The 11,687-nt window shown below is 42.1% G+C and overlaps 1 protein-coding gene across 1 annotated transcript in view; it reads left to right on the top strand.

The window, feature by feature from the left end:
• Nucleotides 1–1,451: 1,451 nt before the first annotated feature.
• ACTL8 (actin like 8) overlaps nucleotides 1,452–11,687 on the top strand; it is a 28,860-nt gene continuing 18,624 nt past the window's right edge. The window contains exons 1-2 of the mRNA XM_039842021.1: nucleotides 1,452–1,492; nucleotides 10,312–10,728. Coding sequence (XP_039697955.1) covers nucleotides 10,381–10,728 — 348 coding nt within the window. The 5' untranslated portion in view covers nucleotides 1,452–1,492; nucleotides 10,312–10,380. The remainder of the gene's footprint in view (nucleotides 1,493–10,311; nucleotides 10,729–11,687) is intronic.

The following is an 11,687-nucleotide window of genomic DNA, read 5'->3' as shown; positions in this document are numbered from 1 at the left end:
CCTGGGTGAGTTTTCTCACTGTGCCTCGGTTTCCCTATGTATACAACGAAGGCCAGTATTAACGACACCCCGCGAAGCAGTTGTGCCTGGATCGCAGGAAGTACGTTCAGAGGTCGTCAGCGGTGGTAAAGTGCCGGCCGGTGTCCCTCAACTGATGTGACAACCACAATGGTGGTGCCTGCCTCATGAGGACTCGGAGAGAATGTAGATAAAAGTTCTGAGTGCGGAGTTCCTTGCGGAATGTTTACAACCACAGAGCAAGTCACAGGGCCCCCATATGGAGACTCAAGGGGCAAACCCTGGGGTGGCCGAGGTGTACAAACACTGGGCAGACCCTGAGGGGCGGCGACGGCCCCGGAAGGGAGAGAAGACCCCAGGTAGACAATTAACAGGAATGGACAGCCTAACAGGAGGTTATATTGTTATGCCTGTGCATCTCGTTCCCTTCAGATGACATTGCTGGTCTTTTGAGCTTCCAGGAAAGGTAGCTGTTCTCATCTGAACACCAAGGCTTAGCGAACTGATAAACCTCAGGCCACGTGGTGAATCATGGCGGGGGTGATGAGCTTGGGCTCCAGAAACGCACAGGCATGGGTCTGGCTCCTGATTGCCCTGGAGACTGGTTGTCTTAGAGCCAATTCCTTCCTTCCCTAAACTTTCATCGCTCTGTCCAGAGACTGGAGCTGGCACTGTGCCCTTGTCATCGGGTCGTCGAGCAGCTTAAATGAGAAAATGTGTTTGCCCAGTGCCCGACTCGGCGAGTGCTCTGTTTTGTGGTGATCCGTGGAGGAGGAAGCTCCTATGTGGAAGGTGCCCAGTGTTAGGAGCTTTCTGGAGTACAGCTTAAAGACCCGAGACGTTTTGTGGAAGGGAGCTTCAGGCAGAGGAGAGAGGTAGAGAGGACATATTTCTCAAGCAGCAAATATTTTGGCATAGCTCTAGCTTCAGGTGCATGGAGAGGAGAGAGAGGTGAGGCCAGCCAGGGCCTGGAGCCCGGCGCCTTCCCATGCCAGGGTAAAGATAAAGTTTAGATGTTATCTTGTTGGCACTGGGAGCTGGTGAGGGTTTTTGAGCAGGAATGTAAACAGCAGCCTACAGAAGAAACTAATATTTAAGGGTCAGAGGAATGGAGGCCTTTGGAACCATCATGCTGCTAGTAAACCAATGAGTTTTAAACATTTTATTCATTCAATACAAATTGATTTAACAAAAAATGTGCCAGTTCTGTGATGGGAACGCGGAAGCGAAAGACAAATAAAATCTCGTCTACCTTGGAACCCGCATTCAGGCGGCACTTGGAGGGAGGCAGACAAGAAGCCAGAAACATAATTATGTATGGGGATAAGGATTACAAAAACAATAAAAGGAGTTGCTGTGAGATTGGCTGGGAGTCCGGGTGAGTGGTCAGGGAAGGCTTCTTTCATGAGGTGACACCTGAATAATGAGAGGAGCTGTTTTCTAGAAGAGCTGGGACAGGTGTTTGAGACAGAAGGTAAAGCGATGCCTGGCCCGGAGGAAGGAAGGAGGAGACTGTGGTCCAGGGACAGAAAGACCAGAAAAAGGCCATTGGAGCTGGTGGACCATGATCTGGGGGAGAGGATAAAAGATAATTTTGGAGAAGTAGGGAAAAGTAACGGCATAGAGTCTAGATTTAACGGCCGTTTGTTCTGATGTTATTCAACTCTCTTCTCTGCTCGATTATTCCCATCAGCGCAAAACCTTAACATATTATTTCTCATCTTCAGAAAAACAACAAAGCTCAGTGCTCCTGGCCCCCACACCTCTCCACATTTTCTGCTGTATTTCTTTGCTTCCTTTTCTAGCGGAACTCATCGAAATGTTCTATGCTTGCTGTTTCCAATTTTCCTGCTCTCATCATTTCTTTTCCTGAAACCGTTTAATTGTAAGAATCGTATATACTTAAAGGAGGTGGAAGAATAGTTCGATTCACTCTCAAATACCTTTCACCTATTGGCATTAGTTACTATCTTTTGACCACATTTGTTTGAGACTTTTTTCTCTATATACGTGCTGGTTTTTTTTCCTGATCTACTTGAAAGTAAATTGCATGACATTTTATCTGTGAATACTTCTTCATGTATCTCCTTAAAATCAAGGATATTCTCTTTCAAAACCACGATGTAATGTTCAAATGCAGGAAATTTAACACTGAAAATATAACCTATATTCAAATTTCACCAATAGTTCCCCAAATGTTCTTTTTAAAAATTCACTTAAAAACTTGCATGGAGTATGATTCACTTTTTTTGGTGTATAGCTCCAAATTTTGACAAATGCACACAGTCATGTAATCCCTACTATAATCAAGATATAATACAGTTCCACACCCTGCCCCCCCCCAATTCCTCCATGTTCCCGTGTCATCATTTCTTCCTACTACCCCGAACGCTTGGCAACCACTGGGTTCATTAAGATGTTAATTCCCCCTAAATTAATTTATAGATTTAATCCCCATCAAATTAACATTTCAATGATATTGAATCTTCTAATCCATGATCTGTTTTCTGTCCTTAGAGTTTTGCCTTTTCCAGAATGTCATATAAATGGGAACATGCATATGTAGGTCTTGCTTCTTCCACTTAGCATGGTGACTCTGGAAGACATTCATATTATTGCATGTTAGCCTTTCTAATAGGTATGTAGTATGAGTATCTCATTGCGGTTTGACTTTGCATTTTCCTAATGACTAATGACATTTAGCATCTTGTCTTGTGCTCTTTGATCATGTACATAGTTTCTTTGATAAAGTGTTCAAGTCTTTTGCTCATTTTTATCATGTTTATTTTATTGTTGATTTTTTATAGATCTTTATATATTTTGAATACAAGCCTGTATCAGAAATAAGACGCAAATGTTTTCAACCTACCAGTCTGAGGCTTATCTTTTTCATTCCCGTGACAGTGTCTTTCAAAGAGCAGAAGTTTTTAATCTTGATGAAGCCCAGTGTTTACAGTTTGCCTTTTATGGATTTTATTTTTGGTCTATCTAAGAAGGGTGTAGTTTACATTTTTCCTTGTATGGATTGTATATTTTGGCATCTAAGAATGCTTAGATGTTCTTAGATAAGGTCACAAAGACTTTGTCTTATATTTTCTTCTATAAGTCGTACAGTTTTTTGTTTTATAATTTACAGCATCCATTTTGAGTTATTTTTGTGTGTAAGAGATAAGGAATGGGTTGAGGCTTTTTTCTTTTTTTCACACAGAGAAGTTCAATTTTTTTGCAGCACCATTTGTTGAAAAGACTATCTTTCATCACCGAAATGTCCTTGCACCTTTGTCAAAATCAATCGGCCGTATTTGTTTGAGTCTGTTCTTGGCTTCTCTGTTCTTTCCCACTGATCTATGTGGCTATTTTTCACCAATACCATTCTGTCTTGATTGCCGTGGGTTTATAGTAGGTCTTGGAATCAGATTATGTGAGTCTTCCAACTTTATTCTTCTTTTTCAAAATTATTTTGGCTCTTCTAATTCCTTTGCATTTCTATATAAATTTTAGAATCATCTTGTTGATATCTCAAAAAAAAAAAAACCCTCTTGCTGAAATTTTGATTGGGATTAAATCTATAAATTAATTTAGGGAGAATTAACATCTTAAGGATACTGAGTCATCTAATCCATGAACACAGCATGTCTGTTTATGTAGGTTTTCTTTGATTTCTTTCATCAGTGTTTGTAGATTTTAGCCTATTTTATAACATATTTTGTTCCACGTATTCCACAGTATGGTATTTGCTGCCATTATGAATACTGTTTTTAAATATTTTGATTTCTAGCTGTTTATTGCTAGTATATGAAATAGAATTGATTTTTAAAATATTAATCTTACATTATATGAGTTGGCCAAGCTCACTTATTAGTTTTAGGATCTTTTTTGTAGGTTCTTTGGGATTTTCTGCATTGACAATGATGTCTTCTGAAAACAGGGATGATTTTATTTCTTCCTTTCCAATTTCTTTGCCCTTTATTTCTTTTTCTTGCCTTATTGTATTGGCTAGAACTTCCAGTTAATTGTTGACTATGAGTGGTGAGAGGTGACATCCTTACCTTGTTCCCCATCTTAAGGGGGAGCTTTCAATCTTCCACCATTAAGTATGATCTTATCGTAGGTTTTTTTTTGTAGATGCCCTTTATTAGGTTAAAGAAATTCCTTTCTATTTCTAGTTGTTGAGAGGTTTTGTTATAAACGTATATTGAGTTTTTTCCAATACTTCTTTTGCATACATTGAGATAGTCGCGTGGTTTTGAATTACATTGATTTGTTTACCTTTCTGGGATAGGGCCCACTTGGTTGATGTGTTGTATATTGCTGATTTTGCTAATATTTTATTGAGAATTTTTTATATCTATGTTTATGAGAGATTTTGGTTTATAGTTTTCTTTTTTTGGGGTGGGGTGGGATGGTAATATCCTTGACTTTAGTATCAGGGTAATACTGCTCTCACAGAATGGGTTGGGATGTGTTCTCTCCTTTCTGCTTTATGGAAGAGATTGTGTACAGTTAATGTCAGTTCTTCCTTAAATGTTTGGTAGAATTTACCACTGAAGTCATTTGGTTTCTTTGTCGGTAGGTTTTTAACTAAAAATTCCATCTCTTTAATGGTTACAGAGTTATTCACGTTATATATTTCTTCTTGAGTGAACTTGGGTAGATTACTTCTCTGAAGGAATCTGTCCATTTCACCTACACTGTCATAGTGATGTCACCTCGTTCCTGACATCAATTCTTTGTGTCTTATCTCACTTTTTTCTTAGTCTGACTAGAAGTTTATCAATTTATTGACTTTTCAAAGAACCAGCTTTTAGTTTTACTGGCTTTTCTCTATTAGTTTTCCATTTCTAGTTTCAATGATTTTGTTCTTTATTTCCATCCTCTGCTTCCTTTGGCTTTAATGCATTCTTATTTTATGTATTTATTTTTTGCTTTCTTCGGGTGGAAACTTAGATTATTGACTTGAAATCTTTCTTCTTTCTCTAATACATACATTTAATGCTCCACGTCCCCTCTGAGCAACTGCTTTTTGATAGGCTGTATTTTTATTTTCATTCAGTTCAAAATAGTTCCTAATTTTTTCTTAGACCCATGTGCTGTATAGACTTGCATTGTTTAATTTCCAAATATTCAGGGATTCTCCAGATATCATTCTGCTTTTGATTTTTAATTTAATTTCTGTATGATCGGAGAGCCTACTTTATATGATTTTGATTCTTCTAAATTTGTCCAGGTTTGTTTGGTGACTAGTCATATGGTCGTCTTAGTGAGTATTTCGTGTGTTTTTGACAAGAATGTGTATTCTGCTGTTGTTTGAGGAAGTTTTATAAGCAGCAGTTTGAAAATTGGCAAAGATAAGGAATTTCTGAACAACCAATTTGACTCGTCTACTTGTTCTATTTATTTCTGAAAAAAGAAATTGAAGCCTCCAAGTTGAATGGTGGCATTTTCTATTTATCTTTGTAGAAGGAGTTTTGGATATCTATTTCAATGCATGCATGTTTAGGGTTATTATGGTTTGGGTTTTTTTTTATTTTTATTTTTTGTTTTTTTTTGGTGAATTAACTCTTTTATCATGCAACGTCTGCCTTGATTTCTGTTAACAGTTCTTGTTCTGAAGTCTACTTTGTCTGATATTAAGAGAGCTGCTCCAGCTTTCATTTGATTCATTTTTATGTGATATATCTTTTTTTCATCCTTTTATTTTGAATCAGTCATTATCATTTAAAGTGGGTTTCTTGTAGACAGCCCATAGTAAGGTCTTTCTATTGTTGGCATTCCCATCTGACAGCCTCTGTCTTTCAGCTGGTGTGTCTTGGAACATTTTATTTTAATGTAATTGTTGACATGGTTGGATATAGGTCTACGATTTTTGTCTCTCCCTGCTTTTGTTTCTCGTTTCCATCTTTCCTGCCATGTTTTAGATTATTTGTTTTTTTTTGTTTGTTTTTTGGTTTTTTTTTTTAGTATTCCATTTTAATTTGTCTGTTGGATAAAGAATGTTATTTATGGTAATTTTTTTCCTGATCCAGGATCAGAAAACATGCATTGCATCGGTGGTCATGTCCTTACTTTCGAGCACTGTCTTAACATTGTGTTTTAACTGCTGACGTTTTTTTGGGTGGGGACCCACTTAGGAGACTCTCTTTGTCTCTCACCCTGTAGACTTTTCTCCTCAATACTCCAATGAAAACCTCTTTTGCTGAAGCTACCGATGACTTCAGTGTTGCCCAGTCCAATGGATATTGCTTTGTCTTCTGTTTTAACTTCTTAGCATATTCGATTCGTCTCTTCTTGAAATACTCTCTCTGCTTGGCCTCTGAGACAGGACTCCCTCCGGTTTCTCTCCCGCCTCCTTGGCCCCTCCTCATCCTCTTCACTGGTTCCTTCTCAGGGCATCTGTGAACCCTTGGGCATCCGTCTTTATCTACACTGAGTCCCTTTATGAGCTCATCCACCTCCGTAACTTGCAATTCCATCCATTCAGTGACTCCCGGTTATATGTCCAGCTCCGACATCTGTAACCTCTGCCTCCAGACACCTGCGTGTGTGTCTAATATAAATCTCAGACTTTCATCATGTCCAAAGTAAAATCACTGATTTCCTCCCTACCCCAAACCTGTCCTATATTCTTTTCCATGTCAGTAAATGGATATTCCATTCTTCCAACTTTTCAGGCCAGAAACCTTGGTGTCTTCTGTCATTCTGCTCTTTGTCCCACATTTCAGTGTATCGGTCTTTCTTAAATATATCCGGAATCCGACCACTTCTCACTTTTTTGACTGCTGCCTCCTTAGTGCAGGCCGTCGTCGCCTTTCACGTTGTTTCCATCTCTGCTTCTACTCTTGTGCTCTATAGTTCCTCCTTCATATCGGCCCAAATGATCCTTTTGCAGTTCAAGTCAGATCATGTCATTCCTCTGTTCAAACCCCAGTGGCTCCCCACTTCCCCAAGCATAACACAAAGGTCTGCGAGACCCATCCACAATCTTCAACACCCTTCTCCTTGCCCATCGTGTCCTGCTATACTGGCCTCCTGGCTGTCCCTAGAACACATCTAGCCATTTCTTCCTCAGGGCTTTGCACTTGCTATTCCTTTGCTTGAAATGCTTTTCCAGGTACTCACGCCTTATTCTGTCATTTCATTCAGTTTCTGCTCAAATGCCATCTTATAGAGGCCTTTTCTGACCGCCCTATTTAAAATAGCATCGTGCCTCTGTGTCTCTTATGCTCCCTGTCCCTTTTACCAGATTTAATTTTTCTTCAGTGTGCTAATCCCCCAGCAGAATACAATTGATCCGGTGCTTACTGACAGTCTTTTTCAGTAGATTGTAAGCCTCAGGAGGCCAGGAACTGTGTCAGTCTAAATAGTACATAGTGGGTGCTGAGTAGAAATTTGGAGAATAGATGACTCAGTAAAAATGCTTTTGAATATGTAGGTTTTATCTCTATCCTTGGAGCTGGCTCCTTGGGGCCATCCACACTTTCTTCTTACGGTCATGATTTAGGGGAGGGATGGCCCCTAGCTTCCTACCCTCATGCTCCCAGGTGGTCAGTGAGTCCACTAGTCTGGAGTCCCCCCTCATTGGACATTTTGATTGACAGCCACAGTGAACATCGTCCTGCTGGCGTTTCCTGCAGTTCCAAATGCCAGGGCTGGGGAAGCATTTATCAGTCACCCGCTCTTGTGTGGGGAGGTCGGCGGCAGAGCCCGCTTCCCAGAATGTCATCCAGGTGCCTGGATCTCTCTCACTGGATGACTCAGTGTGCGGAATCCATCGCTCAGCCCGTCAGTGGATGAGGGAGGGGAGTTGGGCTCCATCTCTCTCCTCTAGTCCCATCTGATGTCAGAGCTAATTCAAGGTAGTGACGCCTAATCACTGCCCCACGGCTGGTGACGGAGGGGAGCACTGGCCAGGAAGTGGCTGTCATGCTCCACAGTGACAGACAGATGCATCTGCTGCCCAGAAACTGAGGCAGAGCGGATAGCTGGCAGAGTGACAGCCCTGGAACACAGCCTTCGGGCCAAATGGCCTCCCCGAATGTCTCTCTCACACAAGACACCCACGTACATCCCAGGCACCGAGTGTGCTGTCTGTATGGCAGTTTATACTCTGCAAGGTGATTTCAGAAGCCTCTCATTTGTCCCCACATGTCTTGGGTTTTTTGTTTGTTTGTTTTTTTTTTGATTTTTTTTTTCCTTAGAGTAAGTCAATCTTTTTAGTGTATAGTTGTGAGAGTTTTGACAAACTCTTCCAATTGTGTCTCTACCTCCACAAACAAGATACAGCAGAGTTCTAGCATCACCCACAAATTCTGCTAGGACCCCAGTGTCGAACCCCTCTCCACCTCCTGCTGCTGGCAGCCACTGATCCATCCTTATGGTTTTGCCTTTTCCGGAATGTCATATGAATAGAGTCAGGCAGTCTGTAGCCTTTTGAGTCTGGATCCTTCTGCTCAGCTTAATGCATCTGATTTACTCATGTTATTATTATACATTATCAGTTATTCGGTCTTTTTTTTTTTATTGCTGATTATTATTCCATTGAATGGAGATTTGATTATTCATCCCCAAGTTGAAGGAGTTTTAGGTTGTTTCTAGTTTTTGGTGATGATGAATAGAACTACTATAAACATATGCACAAAGATTTTTGTGTGAACATAAGTTTTCGTTTTTCTTGGATAAGTACCTTGGAATGGGAAAATCTAGGTTGTATGGTAGGTGTACATTTACATTTCCAAGGAGCTGCCAGCTGTTTGCCAAGTGGCCGTGGCCTCGTGCAGCCCCACCGGCAGTGAGCGAAGGTCCGGTTTGTCCACCTCCTCGCCCACACTTCGTACAATCAGCCTTTTACTCCAGCCGTCCGCTAGCTGTTTATTAGTGTCTCATTATGGTTCCAGTTTCCACTTTCCTATTTGTCATTCATATATCTTCTCTGTTGATGTGTTTAAATCTTTCGCTCATTTAAAAAATGAAGTTGTTTTTCTTATTACTGGGTTTTGCAAGTTCTTTTTTTTTTTTTGGATACGAGGTCTGTATCAGATTTACGATTTGTGCATATTTTCTCCCAGTCTGTACCTCATCCTTGTATTCTCTTAGCCGTGTCTTTTGAGGAGCAAAGTTCTCAAATTTGACAAAGTCCAGTTTACCCAATTTTTTCTCTCATGGATCATGCTATGGATGTTATGGTTAAGAAAACTTTACCTTTTATCTAAAGTCACCATGATTACGTCCTAAGTTTTAAAGTTTTTGGTTTTACGTTTAGGTCTGTGGTCCATTCTGACTAAATTATTTTTAAGCTGTGAGGTATTCCGTGCCTTAAAGTTCTTTTTTTTTTTTTTTTTTTTTTTTTTGGCACATGGACATCCAGTTATTTCCCACCATTGGTTGTGAAGACTGTTCTTCCTCCATTTCATGGGTTTCAAACCTTGGCCAAGATCAGTTGACCTTCTTTTGCGTGGATCTATTTCTGGACTCTCCATCCCGTTCCATAGATGCACATGGCTGTCCTTCCTCTAGGACCGCATTGTCTCGGCGACCGTCATTTTACCGTCAGTCTGGAAATCAGATAGTGATTTATCCTCCCCACTTTACAGATGAGGAAACTGGCCACAGTCATGCTCAGATGACTCGCTTGCAGACTCTGTTGTGTTTCGTTGTCTGATGCTTAGAGTGTGGCCTTTGGGGTCTGGTTTGGATTGAACGCTCATCTATGCTTTTATTAGTTGTGTGGCCCTGGCAAAGAAACTTTAACCCCTCTCTGCCTCAGTTTCCCCATCTGTGAAGTGAGTGTAACGAGGGTGCCTGCTTTATAATTGTAATCAGGATTACGTGAGTGTCAGATCAGACCATCTGGAATTGCTGATATTTGGCCATTTTTGACCAACACGAGTAATGATGTTACACGGTGCTAGTACTATGAGGAATATGCAAAATATTCCCGAAATGGTAGCTATAACTGTTGTCATCATCGTCACCACTGTCATTGTCATTGTCACTATTACTGCTGCTCATGCTGCTGTTGAGACAACACTATTGCTGTTGAGGGTGGTGGCCCTTGAGGCTGATGGTTTGTGTTTCATGTGCCTTGGAACCAGGCAGCCAGCCACCACCAAGTACTTCCTGGATAGCACGCTTTTTGCCAAATCTGCAAAGAGTAATAGGGCCCGCCCTCTGCTTGTGTGGAGCGGAGGTACCCACAGCTGTCATGGATGTTGGACTCTGGACAGAGGGTGGGAAGCAGCAGTCTACGGTGGCCCAGATGGCTTCACAGATAACCCTCATCCTTTCCTTGCACAGGTGGCCTTCGTTTGCTAAACACCCTTGAGGAGCCGAGTTTGGAAGACCCCTCCCACCTCTGCCCCAGCCATGGCCGCGAGAACCATCGTCATCGACCACGGGTCCGGCTTTGTGAAGGCCGGCTTGTCCGGCTGGAACGAGCCGCAGATGGTCTTCCCGAGCATCGTGAACTACAGCCCGTGCAGGGAGAACCCCGGCCCCAGCTACGCCCGGCGGCGCCTGAGTCTCGGCATCGACGTTTTCCATCCCGACACCTTTAGCTACCCCATCCAGCGTGGCCGCGTCCTCAACTGGGAGGGCGTGGAGTACATCTGGTCCTTTATCCTGGAGAAAAGCAGACGGGAGCATGAGAGCTCCCCTGTACTGGTCACAGAGTCGCCCCTGAGGGAGCCTGCGGACCGCAAGAAGACCCTGGAGGTAAGGCTTTTTCAGGGCTGCCCTCGCCAAGGACCGGAGGACCAGCTGGCACTTTGTCTGGACACAACCGGGACATCGGGAAGTCTGTTTTCTTAATCACATGCCCCACAAATGTCTCCTGAGTATCTCGTGTGTGCCGGCACCGTGCCGGGCAAAGAGGGGCTCTCAGAGGCTCCTCCCCCCCGTGGAGACACAGCAGGGCAAGTGCTCTGTGGGAAGGGCCATACCGGGTGACACCTGACATTCAGTCATGGATTCCATAAATGTTCACAAATCAGATTCTGGTCCTTGAAGAGCTTCCCTTCCGAGGGAAGAGTTGACCATGAATCAGTTACAAAAAAGAATTCCAGAGAGTGATCAGTTCAAGAAACAAAATGAAGTGGGGTGTTTGCTGACTATTGCGGATAGGGGGAGCCGCTTTGAAGAAGGTAACCAGGGAGGGCTTCTCTGAGGAGGAGATTTCAGCCACTGACGCTGGAGCACAGCCGGCTGGGAGGGAGGCAAGAAAGAGACAGGAGTAAGGTCAGCAGGGGCTGGACCTGGCAGGCTAGGCAGGCTATGAGAAGCACTTGGATTTTACTGGAAGTCAGAGATTGGCAAACAACAGCCAGTGGGCCAAATCTGGCTCAACATCTGTTTTTATAAATAAAGTTTTATTGGAACACAGCCATACCCACTCATTTACATGTCATCTATGGCTGCTTTTACACAACAGCAGAGTTGATTAGTTGCGCCAGAGACTGTAGAGCCCATAAAGCCTAAAATATTTACTGTTATAGGTTTTCTAGGTAAACTACATGATGCCTAGTTAGATCGGAATTGCAGATAAATGATGAATAACGTTTTAATATAAGTATGTCCTGAATATTGAATAGGACATACTTATACTCAATCATTATTTGTTGTCTATGTGAAATTCAAATTTAATTGGGCATCCTATATATATATATATATATATG

This window comes from Pteropus medius, unplaced genomic scaffold (genome assembly GCF_902729225.1).
Source record: "Pteropus medius unplaced genomic scaffold, Ma_sr-lr_union100, whole genome shotgun sequence".
NCBI classification, from domain to species: domain Eukaryota; kingdom Metazoa; phylum Chordata; class Mammalia; order Chiroptera; family Pteropodidae; genus Pteropus; species Pteropus medius.
Note: the sequence above shows the minus strand (reverse complement) of the source record. Positions and strands in the feature narration are given on the sequence as shown.